This window comes from Carassius carassius, chromosome 27 (assembly GCF_963082965.1).
Source record: "Carassius carassius chromosome 27, fCarCar2.1, whole genome shotgun sequence".
In the NCBI taxonomy this organism is placed as follows: Eukaryota; Metazoa; Chordata; class Actinopteri; order Cypriniformes; family Cyprinidae; genus Carassius; species Carassius carassius.
This window is the reverse complement of record NC_081781.1, coordinates 2,059,104-2,076,460: the sequence shown is the minus strand read 5'-3', so window position 1 is coordinate 2,076,460 and position 17,357 is coordinate 2,059,104. Positions and strand designations below refer to the sequence as shown.

Here is a 17,357-nt window from a genome sequence, read left to right as displayed (position 1 = left end):
AGAATGCAATGCTTGTGAGGTTCACATTTAAGCCTTGGAGAATTCCAACTAATAACAAGCTTAACAAGATTTTTTTTGTCCTTGAGTGGTGCCTGCCTGTGCTAAACTTGCCACCGTGATGTTAGGGAGTTATGCATCGGTAGTGTGTTCAGGAATCTTACTAGGGTGTTTACTAGGAGGTTGCTTACTGAACCAGTAAGCAGTTAACCATATGACTATAAGAAATATGATCAAGAAATACTGTATGCTCACCACAATTGGTAGACCAATGTCTGGCCAGAGGAGATCATCCGAAGGTGGTTTGGGGGAGTTCCACACTACCACCACTTTGTTGAGATAAGGAAGGCCATTTAGTCTCTCCAATGAGTTCATAAGAACCTCCTCCCTTTCATAAGTAAGCATGACCACAGTAAACTGCTCCCGTGGGACGTTACCTCCTAGAGCAGCCTGAAACTCTTTACCAGATCCCCCAGAACCTCCACCGATAGGGCGAAAACCAGTCCCCGACCCCAGAAACTTGGCTTCTGAGGGAAGTACGGGGTCCAGGGGGGTATGTGGGAATAGATGGAAGGGGCCAGGTGCACGATTCCAGGTGCGATAGACATCAGCAGCTGTGTAGGTGAAGTTACGCAAGAAGCGTGGCGAAGCATAAGGGGGCTCTACTTCAACAGGCCCCAGATCTAAGTCACCATTGTCAGCCAAGTTAGCATCAGTTCCTGCCAACTTTCCAGCTTTGTGAGGAATCTCCTGGGCAGGCTCCTCACGTATAGGTGCTGCTGGTATCTGGATGCTGGTTCGTACGCTAGCTAGGATGGTGCTGAAGATGCTCTCTGAAGTGGAGAAGTATGTCTCCCAAAGAAACCGACCCTGCCGTCGCATGGCCAGTAGGTCGTTGTCTGAGATGCTACGCAACAGAAAGTGCAGCTCTGTTATGCGAGGCTTGGGTACCATGATGACTGCCTCACTCCAGCGTATAAGGTGATGGTAGGGCAACTTTGAGTGGTCACCAAGCACCACCGGTATTGCTCCAACTTCCAAAGCTTCAAAAAGTCTCATGCTACAGCCAGCAGAGGCCACCAACTGGCCATCGCCTGGAGATATCACCAAGGCAAATGTAGAGACCTTCAGTACCTCTAAACGATCCTCACGCTCCCCACACAATGCCCACTCTGTTGGTAAACTCGGCTTGGGCTGATTCTTGCAAGCGAACTCCACAAGAACCTGGTCTAGGTGACTGTCCTGTACAGCCTTAAGAGTGCCGATAATGCGATCATCATAATCAGCTGGTGGATCCCCTTCCATTTCCTCTTCGAAGGACTGTGGTGGCGCTTCAAGCAAACTGCTCCTCAAAGACTCCACCTTTTCTCCCTGAAAGGTGAAGAGATACTTCCTCTTGACCGGGACTTGCGGAGGCACCTCTAGGAAGTTGGGTTCAGACAGAGCGTGGACTAGAGGAGACACAACCATGTCGAAACCTTCTCTATATTGACGATCAAAAAAGGTAGACTGTGCCACTGCTGCTCGTCCTGTGCTCACATTGTACAGGAAGTTCTGTGTCAGAGACTTTCTTAAAAGATGTACAAGCAGGTGGTTGTGGCCGTCCAACCTCCAATACGGCAAGGCCTTGAGCTGCTTTTCAAGGTCTAAGGGTGAGGCAGGAGGAGAGGAGAGTGACTCTTGTATTTCACCAACAAGCACTATGTACAGACAAGCAATGTTGGGATTATCGGTCACATATACACTGCTTTTAACGGATGAGGCAAAGGCTTGTTTGACGAGAGGGTCCAACTTCTCACCCCAAGGATATGATCCTGTGTCATAAACATAGACCGGGAAGCCAGATGTAAGCGGACATCTAGCGTAATCAAAACAAGTATGCAAACGGCAGTTTTGGGCCAACTTTGGAGGAGGGTATCCAGGATCATCCTTGTCTGGTAAAAGTCTAACTGGCAATGACAGTTTTGGCTGGTTTTGAGCCATAAGTTCCTTGTAAGAGTGCTCTGTCTGGCTGATGACATTTTTGAGTTGTAGCAAGTCCTGTTTGGCACTGTCAATACTACGTTTACAGGCCTCGATGCGAAGGTTAAGTCGGGCTATCTCGCCATTGAGCTCTTGACGCTTTGCCTCAAGCTGCAGAAGCTCCTCACTGACAGATTCTCGGATACGACACAGGTCTTGAACGTGCTTCGCTTCACACAGCTCTCCTCCAGGTCTTGGCCCAAAAATGCGCTTATCTGGTCCCCCTGCTTCATCGATTGTGGTGAGGTAGTAATGTGCAATGAGAGGGAAGAAAACCAGGATGAAGAAGAGCATGAAACTGAGCCAGGTGAGCCGTACTCGCCTCAGTACCCATGGCTGGCCGCTGTTCCCAACGATGCCTCCGCTTCGCTGCATCGTACAACTATCACTCTCCTCCGAACCAGATATGTGAATGCAGCCTTTGAAGAGATTCAGCTGCCATAATGCAACCTCATCTGTACGGTACACACTTTCATTTTTACCCCCTTTCTGGAGTTTGTAACTTATGTGTCTTTGTTTTAATTGGGCATCCTAATAAAATGAAATTTCATCTTTCTAGTGATATAATGATGTTGTCCATAAACAATATGGTCTTGAGTGCGGTATGATGTATGTTGAAATTTAAACTATCCAAGAGAAGAGGGAGAGTCCCAGACAGAAGTAAAATCTGAGTGCCCTTGATGGAGATCAGCAATGGAGGCATGGCTGATCTGCATTTTTATTGGTGGCATCACACTCCGGTCACTGTTCCATAGTTGGGACTCATGAATTGGCCACAGTGTGCCATAAACTCTTGAAGATACTGCATCCCATCCAACTGCTTTTAATCTGCAAAATAGAAAGCAAGTATCAGTTATTTGTACATCATTTTAGAGTCTTAAAAACATCCCTAGGTCATCTGATATGATCAATGCTAAAGATAAGAAATATGAATTAGGGCTGGGCGATATATCGAATATTAGCGATAATATCGGAATAATTTTGACGACGATGTACAATTTGAATATATCGGGAATATCGAATATTACAAATTCAAGCATACTTTCCCAAAAGAACGCGCCGAATGTCCAAAAAAGGAACCTGTAACTGCTGACTGCTCTACGCCCCTCTACTACGAGAGCTTTAATGATAGCGGTTGCCAGATAACAAGAGTTTAAATCCCCGAATCAGAGCTCCACTCTTACAAGGATACATTTTCTGCCCGGTGTTTGCTTATTTTAAGCAATCTGGCAACCATGCGCACGTGCTCACTCCTCATTGTGGGAAGGGCCGCTGACGATAATCTGAAAACACTAACAAGCTGGAATTGAGCGATCTAATGAAAGCGTCGTTCAGCCGGTCTGTGTTCTGTCGTGAGATCTCAACTGTATTGTTTGCGTTTGTGATCGCAAAATAAATGCACTTACTCGACCGCTGATGTTTGAATAGAGAAACATATGCTATGGCCATTTGGAATTACTATTGGGGAATTTCACTGATATGTTTACCAGTTTCCATAATATGCAAAAGTCTTTGGTATTCATTTATATATATTTATATATAAGAAATAGCTATGTGCTTCAGCAACTAGCTCCCCATCTAAGAGGGTTTTTAGTGTCAGTAGGAACATAGTTTCATGCCACAGAGCTTCTCTTAAAACCGCAGACAGTTGACAGACTTGTGTTCTTAGCTTAAAAACTTGTTAAAAAAATTAAAATAAAATACTTATCCCAGTGGCATAGTTTAAATTGTGAATTGCATGCACTAAAAAGTTGACAGAATGCACTTTCTGTAACTGTTACTTAATTTGCACTGCTACAGTTACATATAGGCCTACATGTATTCATTTAATAAAAAGCAGTAAGTGATCTCTTGGTCTAGATTTTTTAACTGCTTAAATTAACTGTTTAATCTAAATAGTTTTTTTTTTTTTTTTTTTTTTTTTTTTTTAATGGGCAAAAGAAAATCATGTTTTAATTTGTATTATTTAAATGCAAATGCAAATATCTCGAGATATATATCGAATATCGTAAAAATTTTGACAATATCGAGATATAATTTTTTTTTATATATCGCCCAGCCCTAATATGAATCACTTTGTTTTGGTCCGAAATGAATATGACCGATTTCATATATCATTATCCTGATGGAAGACACATCAATCTTCATCAAGCCTAAGACCCGAAACAGACTGTACGCAACTACATTAGCACTTCTAACTATGCATTCCAAAATGAACTGTCAGTGTTCTCTTTTAATCATCCCTTGAGTCTGCCACAAGATTGCAAGTATGCATGTGAAATATCTACTATAGGACAGTTCACTTACAATGTGTTGGCCACGCATTTATGCCTGTATTCGTTTCTGGCCTAAGAAACTCTCTGGCCAAATCACAGTTCTTAATGGCTATTACAGTATGCAACTGGCAAGAGATGTTTTTGAACACAGCTCCACAAAAAAAAAAGATAACCCATTCACACCCATTTGTTAGATTTGAAACCAACTGGCAGTGCTCAGAATGACCTCACAAGCTTGTCCTATTCACTGAACACATTATCTGGTATGCTGACAGCTAGCTCCAAGCATTAGCAGCTGTTCTAAAACAAACCCACAGAGCAAACACTCCATAAGGCATGCGTACAGGAAAAAAAACTGATTCGCCTCAAGTGACCGTCTCTGTTAGATTTGCCCATGTAGCCATCAGTTTAAGCCATGCAAGATTTCAGAGAGCTTCATTATCTCTGGATGAGAGAGCATGAGGGATGCTTTTCCATTAATGGAACAGATTTTGACATGGCCACTGATCCTAAGAGCAGGAAAGAGATGTAATTCTGTTGATCAAATCTCACACAGAGCACAAAACATAAATATATATTAAGACAAGCCTGTATTAAGACAATGTCAGGACCTATGCACTATTTTTCACATATACTTCACATCAACTTATTACATTTGCAATAAAATACAAATAGGGATTCAATACAAGCCTGATCTCCATTGCTACTTACAAGCCCCTTTCACACTGCACGTCGGACCCGGCATATTGCCGGAACATTGCCGGGTCACCTTCTGTGTGGAAGCAACCACGTCCCGGGATTGATTCCAGCATTGAACCCGGGTCGGGGACCTAGTAACATTGCCGGGTTCGACCCGGGACGAGCGCTGTGTGAACAAAAGCCAGATCTAATGCCGTGTCGAAGTGATGACGCGCGTTATCGCGCGACTCTTTTACCGGCTGTTTTGAAGAAAGATCAACGTTTGCGACAAAAAAATATGTGCAAACTGTAATGAAGCAGAGATCAGTTAGTTCCTCACTTTCCACGCTGACGCCGAGATCGTTCGCTTGCTTCAGTGAAAGTATAACGTGCCTAGCGTTTTCGACTCGTACATTACACGTCACGCCCTGATGTCACGTGTCGTTACGGGATCTTCACGGGTTGTGTGTGAAAGCACGCACATATCCCGGGTCATCACTGGCAGTGTGAAGTGCAAAATCTAGCAACCCGGGAACAATTGCCGGAACACTTTACTAGAGCTGAAACAACGAATCGATTTAATCGATTAAAATCGATTATTAAAATAGTTGTCAACTAATTTAGTCATCGATTCGTTGCTAAATAACTTTTATTTGCCGTAAGCGGCTCATTTCGTGCATATTTCAAATCTGCGGTGACCAAAGTGTGGCAGTAATGAGCCACCGGAGGTTTTACTCAGCCAGTACAGCAGGAGAAGTAGTGAATAGCCAATAGCTGGCCTTGTTTTATGTCACGTGCTTCCCGAACAGCGTCTCTGCAGCATTCAGCGTGATGTGGGAGTACTTTACTTTGAGCCTTCAAAAAAGAAGAGTAACCTGTAAACTCTGCACTACTGAACTGTTTAAGGGGACGTTCACATATCGCGTTTTTTGCGCGCTCAAGTTCGCTATTTCCAACACCGCACCGCATCGAGTTAAAAACATTTCAACTTTTCAGAATGCAGCAAGCGCACCGTGGGTCATGTGACAAGAGCTAACCAATCAGCTTCATCCTTTCCCTTAACGTTAAAAGCTCAGTCAAGATGAAAGGAACAGCTGATCATAGTTGTATATGGATTTCCATTTTGAAATAAATTTAGTAGCAGAGCTACTGCAAGCGGTTTTTTGAGCTGCAAATCCATTTATCCTTTGCTGAAATTTCCGCGTCTTCAAGGAGAGAGCACATCATGGTTGCTTAGCAAAGGCAGACGCCTCAGGGGCGCTTCTGCCCGAGCGCTTTGGAAAGAAGGAGAAAGCTGTGCGCCTAGCGTTTTCCACGCGTTTTTAGGCGCGATTTGTGAACGGCCCCTAAGACTTTCCTTTGTGCAGATTCTCCAGTACGATGTTGTTTGCAAATGTTTAGTCGTAAAAGCTGATAACATTGCTTTTTAACAGTTAACATTTAAAGCTTTACAAACATGTTCTGTGATCAGTTTGTCGTTTACCAGTTCAAAATTCAGTCGTGCAGCCTAATTATGACTGAATGAGAGAGGTAAATGTTTAAAGATATTTGAAATGCACTTTTTTTTCTAAGTATTCACTGCTCTTTTTCACACAGCAGGTTTTTTTGTGTGTGTCCAATTTTTTTTTCTGGACAACCTTCTGATGGATTTTACTTTCAATTGTGAGTTCCATTCAGGTTTCATGCCATTGGCACTTTTTTCGAAGGATTGTTTACAATTTCACAGCAAAAGCTATAAAGCTGTTTCCCAGTAAATAAAAAATACAATGCACTGCAATTTTATTCAGTTTTATCCTTATTCTTCGTGAAAATATGTTCTGAAAGATTCCTTAATAAGCTTTGTTCGGGATGTTAAACTACTTTAGTAGCTCTAAGGACTGCCATGGTGAAAACATTATTTGAAATCTACTTGTGAAATTTGCTAGAGTATGGGTCAGTGTTTTGATTGCAGAAGAGTTCGACAAAGGATTACTAACACAATAAAACAACTCCAGGTATATTTTTGATGAGGATATAACAAAATGGTTAAAATCTCTTAAAAATCTATGCTGAAGGATAAAGACCATTTATTAATAATTTACTTGGGGAAAAATGGAAAAAACTAAAATATAAGTACATGAACCGATTAATCGATTAATCGTAAAAATAATCGACAGATTAATCGATTATCAAAATAATCGTTAGTTGCAGCCCTACACTTTACCCATGTATTTGCCGGAATGGCAGTGTGAAAGGGGCTACAGACTATCAGACCTGGACAGTGTGAGAAGGAAGGGCAGCCTGTCCTCTTTAGATTAATGACTCTAGATCTCCAGAGAAATGTTACAGTGATGAGACAGACGCTGATACAAAGGGACAAATTGGGGCTCATAAAACACTTCCCCTCTGAACACCTGAAGTGGATAATCATTCTTTTTGACCTTTCCCTGATTAGGCTCCATTATTTAGCCTCCTTCCACTGCCGTAAGGGTTGTTATTTGTGGCTGGTTCAATTATACATCACCTTGATATACAAAAAAAAGAAAAAAAAGAAAAAAAAAAAAGAAAAAAGAAAAACCCCAACAAAAGAGTAAGCACGTAAAATCCAAAACACAAAAGATAAACTCTGTTTTTACGCAAGACAGACAGAATTTTGCTCCATTAATGATTTAAGCAATTTTACCTCTTTTGTGAGTTTAAAATCAGTCTGCTTCATTAGAGCAATTAACAGCAATCAATATTTGTAGATATAGAAACGTAACTGCTGACCCTAATATGTACACTGTAAGTTTAAGAACATTTTTAAATAAACTTTTATTATATTATTAAAGACAATTATAACGTTGCAAAATATTTATATTTCATTTATAAATGCCGTCCTTTCTATTCATCAAAAAAAGTTCAAAACTGATAATGTTTCTTGAGCAGCAAAGAATATTAGAATGATTTCTGAAGGATCATGTGACACTGAAGACTGGAGTAATGATGCTGAAAATACAGCTTTGATCACAGGAATGTTTTTCTCATGTAAACAGGCAAGATCCAGCATGTCTGAGCTCCATCTCCACTGTCATAAAAACTGGATGTGTTCTGAAGAAGAAATTCACACTGACCTGTGATCAGGTCCGGAGAGTTTCCCAGGAATAACTCTCCGTCTAATCCTCACACTGCCTCTGGGCTGTGAAGGCAAAGCAAATTTACCACAAGCCAATATTTAACCAGTTTTGTAAATGGAAGGATTTTTTCCAGCCTGGCCACGGCTGAGTTAGCAGCAAATACGGATGAAAGCAAGAAATAAAAAGTATAAATAGAAAAAAATGAAACATGTTCAGTATTTACATTAAATATCAGTCTCCACTGGTTTCTGCATTGGAGAAAATTTTCCTTCTCTCTTCCCATTTTTTCACTTCCTCTTCAACTAAAATGAAAGTTGCATCAGCAGAACTGGACATCAAAAGTTAGGTTTAAAAAGTCAAGCATTGATTTCATTTTTCTAAAATTAGGGTTAATGATCTGAACAAAGCATTACCAGAAAGATAAAATCACCTTAGCATCTAGACAGTAGCACAATTTGACACTAATATCTCTTATTAATGTAGTACTGTGTATCTTACTATACGTGAATCAGAAACGGCTTTTAAAAAATCTGATAAAGCCAAGTCAATGTTTCTCCACATCTCAATTAATCTTTATCAGATGTTTCTGTCAGAGTCGTTGCTCTCCTCGACTTATAACATATATATAAAATAACACTGTTTCTCCAATTTATCTGTTTTCACCATAATGAAGGCAAATGAAATTCCAGGCCATATAAAATAACTCCGCTAAGCACAGAAGCATTAGTTAACTAGAAGTTAACTAGGGCAAGCTTTTAGCTGGATCGATGTTCTACATAAGGCAGTTTAAACATCAGACAGATGCTGAGCTGCACTTTGGGACATCTTCTCCGGGCAGGAACGATTTGGCAGTACTTTCTCCCAGATGATCTCCAGAACTCCATCAATGAGTCACTCTGTTCCTAATGCACTGCTGAAACAATATAGACCACCGAGGTAATACAGCCTTGTCTGACTGAATTATCTTAGATGCATTCTGACGCATGATGTCAATGTGAAGTCTAGAGACAGATGTCTATAGTGCCAAATGAAAAACATCAAAAGATGGAATAAAATTTTAAGTAAAAGTTACACTTCTAAGTGCTTATTAAGCATTCCCATCGATCTAAAAAGTTGAAAAATAGGCCAACAGCTTCTAGGTTCTTTTATTATAGGTGAAAAACTTATTTTATGGTCGATAGGTCTGCTTCCCCAGTCATCAATAAAACAGAAAGCTCCACCACTAACATACTGTATTGGGAGGGAGGGAAAAATAAACCAGTTGTTTACTCAGTAATGACCTCATTCACACATCTTATCTGCTCTTCTACGGAAAAGTCGAGCTTCTAAACTTTTCCAGTGGAAATAAACCAGAGACAGCTGTGTTTAACTTATGCATGATCTATCAGAACGTTCTGCACTGAATTTAACATTAAAAGACTCTAGCTAAGGAGGTTTTGGCATAAAGGCCACACATTGGGCTTTAAATAGAGCACAAATAGTGTAATTCCCTTTGAGATGTTCTGAGTCGACTGGTTCCACAAGAATACGTTCTCATCTTTCAATCTAGTTTTGCTCAGGCTCGATGCCTCAGACAATTTATCTTGCCAGATGACCATGCATGGATAATTTTCTTTGACTAGCAAGTGCTAACAGGTCCCACCGTGAGACTTCGTACAGTGGCCTTGCGGCACATTTGCATCCTGTTTGCCCTGTCAGTGTTAGCAAGATTTTCAACCGTAATGTCTTTCCGTTTCACCTTGATTTGGTGCACATGGCCAATGTCTTGCTCCAGGCAACACGCAATCCCAAAAGGCCTACCTGTATTTTAGCCTGAAGGAATAATATTGCTGATATGAATCATCAGAGCGATCCGTGGAAATGAGAGCCAGCCTGATGGTTTTTCTTTCTTTTTTTTAAGTCTATAACCCATTCCACATTTGCAATCTCTCAACAGAAAATATTTATTCAGAAATCTATTGTAAGACTTCAGTACACTGGAAAAAAATATGTTTAAAAAAAATATGGTGTAGAAACAATTTCATTAAGAAATTGCTAGTAAATTTTCCAAGCAATTACAGAGATGACAAGTAACACATTTAATTAAATCGGAAATTGTGAAGCAGTAAAACTGGTAAGTAGGGGTGTAACGGTACGTGTATTCGTACCGGACCGTTTCGGTACAGGGCTTTCGGTACGGTGCACGTGTGTACCGAATGCAATATTTTGTACTCGGAACGTAGGTAAATTTTCGTGTTTCCAAACGAACATATTAAGTGGCGGAAGTCTCCGCGTTCAGCGCAAATCCCGCCCTGCAGCTGATTCTAAGCATATACAGTAAAAGTAAAAGGCCGGTGACACACTGGCTGCGTGGCGTGAGCGTGGCGTTTCTGCTGTGTGTCAGTTGCGTGACGGCTGCCTCGAGTTTTCTGTCTCTTTACACACCAGAATCGTGCCTGACGCGGCACTGGCACGCTGCTGCTACTGTAGGTGACATAAAGGGAGGCCGCCGACAGACCAGGATCTTGTCTTCACGACAACAATATCTATACTTCATGTTGAGTATAAATATAAAGCCTACTGATAAAGGACACCGTCAACAGAATTGACGGCAAAATAGACTATGTTTGACAGGTGCAATATGCCAGTGTGTCACCGGCCTAAGGTTTTCAAAAGGCATCACGCGAGTGTGAACATCACTACAACTAGGAAAAAAACGATTGTAATTCAAACGCAGCTCCCGTCGGCATTTGACCAGACCTTTGCTCTTAATTCCGATCGGTCCAACGCAATAATGAAATCTGAGCAGGTCTAAAAACTGAAACTGTTGATGCTGGAAAAGTTATATATATTTTTTAAATATGAGCAGGCATACAAGCTGGGATTGGTAATGCTGCACTGTAAATAGTTATTTATTTTTTTACATTTTTCATTATATTTTATTATATGATATTGGTTTGAGACTGAGAGTATTTTATTTAGTGGAGAACTTTGCAGCAGTATTTTATTTCTTATTCTTTTTTTATTTTATATATATTTTATTAAAAAGTATTTAAAAAAAGTGTAAACAAATTGTAAAAAAAAAAGTTTATAGTAATAAACAACCTGCAGTTTAATGTTTGCATTTCTTTCCCTTACTGTACCGAAAATGAACCGAACCGTGACTTTAAAACGGAGGTACGTACCGAACCGTGATTTTTGCGTACCGTTACACCCCTACTGGTAAGTAATCTGTTTTACTTACAACCTTGAAAAACTTATATTGTTATGAAAATAACGTTGTCACAATGTAAAAAGGCTTAAAGGCCCTAAAAATAGGTTGATTATCAAAAGAGGCCACAGCTCTGTAGTTGTTTACCAAAAACAGAGCAGCAAACGGCCCACGAGATAAATGATAACGCTTCCATACACAATTATCTATGCACAGCAACACAAACCAAGCTAGAGTTACTCTGAAATGTCCCCCACCTGCAATCAGAAGACTGTAAGAGGAACGAGTAATGCTTTTTTTTTTTTTTTTTTCTCAGAAGATGAAACCCTCCAGCCAGTAGATTTGCCTGTGAATGACACTTCGACTAAATGCAAGGACAGTTTTAATAAGGCAAAGTGAGACATTCTACAATGAAGACTGCCTGCATACTCTGCGCACTTCTGCTCTGCACTAAAGGTATGTACTTTGCTGGGAATCTGAAAGGACATACTTTTGAGTTCCTAACAGTACTGGTACATACTTCCAAATCATAAAATTGCATCTTGATACCAGTTGGAATTTCATGCATAATAAGAGAGGAATGTCTAATGAGAAATTAAACGTAGGACGCATATATTTATTTTTAGGTGCATACATTTAAATTGTGTCATCTGAAAGGTAGAAAGAGAGACGATTCACAATCTCATCCTCTACCATAGCTCAAGGAATTGTTGGCAATATTAACCTAAAAGCCCAGTATATCATCTGGTCAACCTTTAGAATGATATTTTCAACATATTTTGATTTGAAATACACTAATCCTAATTAACTTATAGGCAACTGGAAAGAAGTAAGAGATTCAAACCAGATGTTTTATTCCCATTCCATCTCATCTCTGAGGCTCAATAGCTGAGGGGAACGCTCTGAAAGCTGACAGCCAATTCTCATTGCCTACAGGCAGCTTCAAGAGAAGTTACAAGGAGGAGTCATCTCAATCCCTTTCTTAGGAGACAGACACTACGTATAAATAAATCAAGTGATAAAGATTCGGAGCACAGGTATGTGGGGATAATAAATCCACAGTGAGGTGCACTAACAAGAAGGACTGAAGCATCTTGTGCCTGATTATTTCTCGATTATATTCAGGCTGTTTATGGGAGTTTGCCATTTGTTATCTAGTCTTGCATGACAACCCACTTCTGGGGGAAAATGCTAAGATAACTACTGCAATGCTCATGCCTGAATATAGTTTACAACAAATTTATCAAGATTGCAAATGTAAAGGCTCATTAAAAGTAGACATCTGAATAAATGTGAGCTGCATGTTGCTGATGTATTGCTAAAGTGTTATTTATCAAGATACTATGTGGTTGCTATTGTTAGTCTCTATGACATTCATATTAGACAGATATTGTTTTTTGCTCATTTCAGCAAATACCTGGTCAAAATCATAAGTTTGATCTATTATAAAACAGTTCACATAATTTGAGGTGTCATTCAAGTTCAGGTTCAATCATGTTGTCATCACATCATATACAAAGAATCTCAAAGATCTTCATGACAAACTGTCAAAATAAAAGTTTGGTTTAAGTTGAAGAAACTGTTAATGTTTTATTCCTTCATATGATTACCACCATTTTTTATATATTTAAATTAAATCATAAATTTACATAAAACAGACAACACTGAATTTCGGAGAAAAACAAAAAACAAAATACAAATAATAATAATTTAATAATTATAATAATTGTAAAACAAACAAACCAACATACAAACAAAAGCTTTATGAATTTAATTCCACATGGTTTTCAATTATTAAAATTATAACAATCATGGAATTCAGAAAAATTCAAATGATGGGAAAATTAAAATAGAATTGATTTTATAAAATTTTTTATTTGAATAAATTGTTGTTAAATTGTATAATCTTCGTGGTTTTATTTAATTAGATTTTTGACTACTAAAGTTTTATTTAACCATAGGGCTGTCGCGATAACCGCAATATTGTAGTACCGCGCTATTGACAAGCAAACCGCAGAGGAAAGATAGCAACCGCAGAAACCGCAGCAACCGCAGTGTTCAGTTTTTTTTTGTTTTTTTTTTGAGGCTGTGGCCGCCTTGTTTTTTTTTTTTTTTCAATTTGTCACTGTGCATTCAATGTTAAATAAATTAATGATACAATATGGTTACGACTGTAATTTTCTTGCGAGCAGTTGTAGCTTTATGGTGCTTCGTTTGTTTTGAATAGGCCGGCTGAAACGATGGGAGGCGCTTGATCTCGTCCCAAAACCTAATGTCATGTCGCCAGTTTGGGAACATTTTGGCTTTCAACCCAATGAAAAGGGCGAGACAGCGAATATAGATGAGCCGATATGCAAAAAATTTGCTGCAAAAAGGTTCCTGTGATCTAATTTGAGGTCATCGGGACATTCTAAAACGCTTAACGTGGTTTAATGTACCAATACAGTGATATTTACATATCAAACTCACTAATCATACTAAAAAGGAAATTATCTACAAAAAAAATCAGATGATCCCTGAATATGAATTCAACGCGTTTAATAACACGTTAAGCCTTTTTTTCCTCATAGAAAACCATCATAAGGCTTAACGTGTTATTAAACGACTTGCATTCATAATCAGGGATCATCTGTTTTTTTTGTACATCGTATACTACTTTATTAGTATAATGTTTAGTGAGTTTGGTTTTTAAAAATCACTGTCTTTGTACATTAAGCGTTTTCTTATAACGGTTTTCTATGGGAGGAAAAGGCTTAACGTGTTATTAAACGAGTTGCATTCATATTCAGGGCTCATCTGATTTTTTTATAGATGGTATACTTTATTAGTATGATTTTTAGTGAGTTTGGTCTGTTAATATCACTGTCTTAGTACATTGAGCCATGTTAAGCATTTTTCACGGTAAACGTTTTAGAATGTCCCCTGTCATCCAGCGCAGCTGCCCACTTAAGCATCAGGTCGCGGAGCAACATCAAAAAGAACAGCTGAGACCGGCCGACAGTTAGGAGTAGCTGAAGCCTTTGTGAAATCTGTAAAATACAGCCGTGAAAGTAACAGGCATACCTGCTGAAGTCACGGACAACCTCCGCGTCAGTGCCCATACCCAAGAGAGCGTGAGCAGATAACGAGGAGTGCATCGACTCCAACGCGAATCCACTGTCCTGGTGGGCCAGTGGTGGCGCGATAATCAGTCTAGATTTCCGCTGCTGTCCAAAGTCGCGAGCAAATACGTGTAATACTACATGTTAGAACTCTTTGATTTCTTAAAAAAATGTATTGGAAAACGCATGTTCTTGTTGCTGTTTGGCATTTAACAATAAACAAAAATGTTTTAAAATGTGTCTCTCTGTCAGTTAAAAAAGCAACAATATATGCTACATAAATCAACGATAGAGCTTTGTATGCAGCAAAATCAGGATAAATTAGGTATGTAAAAAAAAAAACACGGCGGTAATACCGCATATCGCGCTATTGAGCCACCCATAATAACCGCAGGGGAAATTTCTTAACCGCGACAGCCCTATTTAACCATAAAAATGGAATTAGGGGTGCTCCGATCAGGATTTTTGAGGCTGATCGCCGTTCATAGAACGCAGTATCAGCAGACTTTTTATAAGTCTTCTTTTTTGACATTTTTCTGAAACATTCACAAGCACTGAATGGTTTAAACACTGGCAAGAATTAAAAAGAAATTCCATTTATAAACTTTAGTGATGATGCTCGATAGTGCGAGTGATAATTCCTGTGTCAGCTGTGCTGCTTGCTTATTTGTGCATTTTCAGAGAGAAAGAGACTGCGGGAGCGATGATTCACTCACACTGTTTGTGAAATTATGTCTCACAGAAAGTTTTCAAATTACTTTATAAGTTGAAGAATGAATAATGAAGAAATATGAATTATACCTCACTATACAGCAATATAATTCTTTCACCCACGCCAAAGAGAGACTGAGATGGTGCTGCTGCATGTCATGCCAAACCTCACACAGCAGGCTTGAGATCGGTTTTTTGAGATTGGCCTTAGAGGCCACTGATCAAATATCCCAAAGCAATTATCAGTCGGTCAATCAGAGCATCCCTAAATGGAATCCAAAAAAATCAAAGCCGAAAAATACTGAATTTGGTCAAAAATAAAATAGATCTGTGTTCTTTAATATATTAATGCCTGACTTGGCAAACATCACTGATAAATGAATCTCAAAAAACACAATTAAGCCTACTCCAAGCTGTGAAAATGTAATGTCCTTTGTTTCTTCTGACACACTTTTAGAGAGAAGCAGCCCTCTACATTGCGAGTTAATCACTCGCACATGCTAAATCTAAATCATACTAAATCTTCACTCCTGGGGGCGACTAAATGATTGTCTATTAGCCAATGATTAATAAATCCTCCGATTTTACTAGCCAGTGTGTGAATTGGAGGCCAAGTAAAAGTTTAACACAGATATACTTACACTCACCAAACACTCTGATTGAGAGCTTCAGAGATAACGTGCGTCATCTCTACAACATGTTCAATTATCGGCCCTGTACTGATTTCAGCAAATCAGTTTGAGCGAACGCACAAAACCTGATTAATATCCATGAACCCAGTAGCTCATTAATCCTTAGAGCGTTTTATATTGTTCTTATTAGTAGAATTTGTATGATTATCATCTTATCAGTATTTTTGTTCGTTTTTCACATTTTTTTTTTTTTTACAGAAACACTGAATGACCAACAAAGCAACACCACCAGCACCAAAGCACAACCTTTTCCTGCCTGTATCCCTCTGACATTTATGAGGTAGAAAACAGGGATCACCTGATATTGTGGTACAGAGACACACCCTGAATGATTCCATTATGGCCGAGCTGGACTGCTAGTGAGATGTAAAGCTTTTCATTTACACATCCATTAGCCTGGAGCTGGACTGCAGCCGCAGATGCGGAGCTCCACGTTCTATAATTAGCACTTTAATTCAATGTGACTACACACTCTGTGGGTTTTCTCTTTTCCATTTCCAAGAGAGTTGATATATGAAGGAAAAAGTGAAAAAGAAAAAACAGAAGCTACATAATTCAGCACCATCTGACACCTTTAATACCAAGATTCATGAAGACCTGCCACTGGAATCAAACCCGCGGTGACCATACTATAGTGTTTCTCTGCTTATTGTTGTCTGTGTGGACAACCTGGGAGGCTTCTAACTTCAGCAAACTGACAATGAAATAGGAAATTACACAAGATAAATTTTGACTTTTTTTTAGTCCAGCAAAACCCAAATAAAAGCAATTCTATTAAAGGTTTAGTTCACCCAAAAATCAAATATGATTTTCTTCTTCCAAATGAGTCCATTCGGAGTTATCTTAACATTTATCCTTGCTCTGCCAAGCGTTAGAAAGGCAGTAGGCATTTTTTTTTTTTACAGTCTAAAAGTCATCAAATAAAGTGCGCCCATCCGTAATAAAACGTCCCTCACATGGCTCCGGGGGGGTGAATAAAGGCCTCCTGTAGCAAATCCATGTGTTTTTGACAGAAACATACCAATATTTCGAACGTTATAAACACTTTTCTCTAGGGCTGGACGATTAATCGAAAAATAATCAAAACCGAAATTCATAACCTCCAACCGACGTAATTTTCCCATGTCGGTTATCTCGGTTTTTTAATCCTGTTAAAACTTCCCCCTTAAAAGCATACTAGTGCGTGTGTAGCCACATGACTCTGCCTGTCAGTGGCATAAAAGCAAAACACGGAGGTGAAAGCCGGTTCAACACATACTGATGGCGCGTGAGCGGTGAGCCTTGCGTCTTCACTAAACTTTGTCAGTTGTATTTGTTTTATGGTTTGGACATTCAAGCGATTAGATGATTCGGATGTGTATTCTTACATCGAGCTACCATGTTCGCGCAGCTGCACTGTGGCACGAACACTCATATAAACAGTAGCTATGAAGACCGCGTGCACAGAGGAACGCAGAAACTAGTTGTCAGCGCTGTCCTGTGATTTATCACTAAAGTATCTTAGAATCTCAAAACGTATTATAGCATGTTTGTGTGCAGCGCACATGAAGCACAAGCGCGTGCATAGAGAGCAGCGGTCGGCGGTCGCGCTGCGG

General features: G+C 39.5%; 1 protein-coding gene across 1 annotated transcript in view; it reads right to left on the bottom strand.

Moving 5' to 3' along the window:
* The window catches only part of extl3 (exostosin-like glycosyltransferase 3), a 30,025-nt gene that overhangs the window by 7,902 nt on the left and 4,766 nt on the right, over positions 1-17,357 (bottom strand). The window contains exon 2 of the mRNA XM_059512072.1: positions 253-2,847. Within this exon, the coding sequence (XP_059368055.1) occupies positions 253-2,394 (2,142 nt within the window). The 5' untranslated portion in view covers positions 2,395-2,847. The remainder of the gene's footprint in view (positions 1-252; positions 2,848-17,357) is intronic.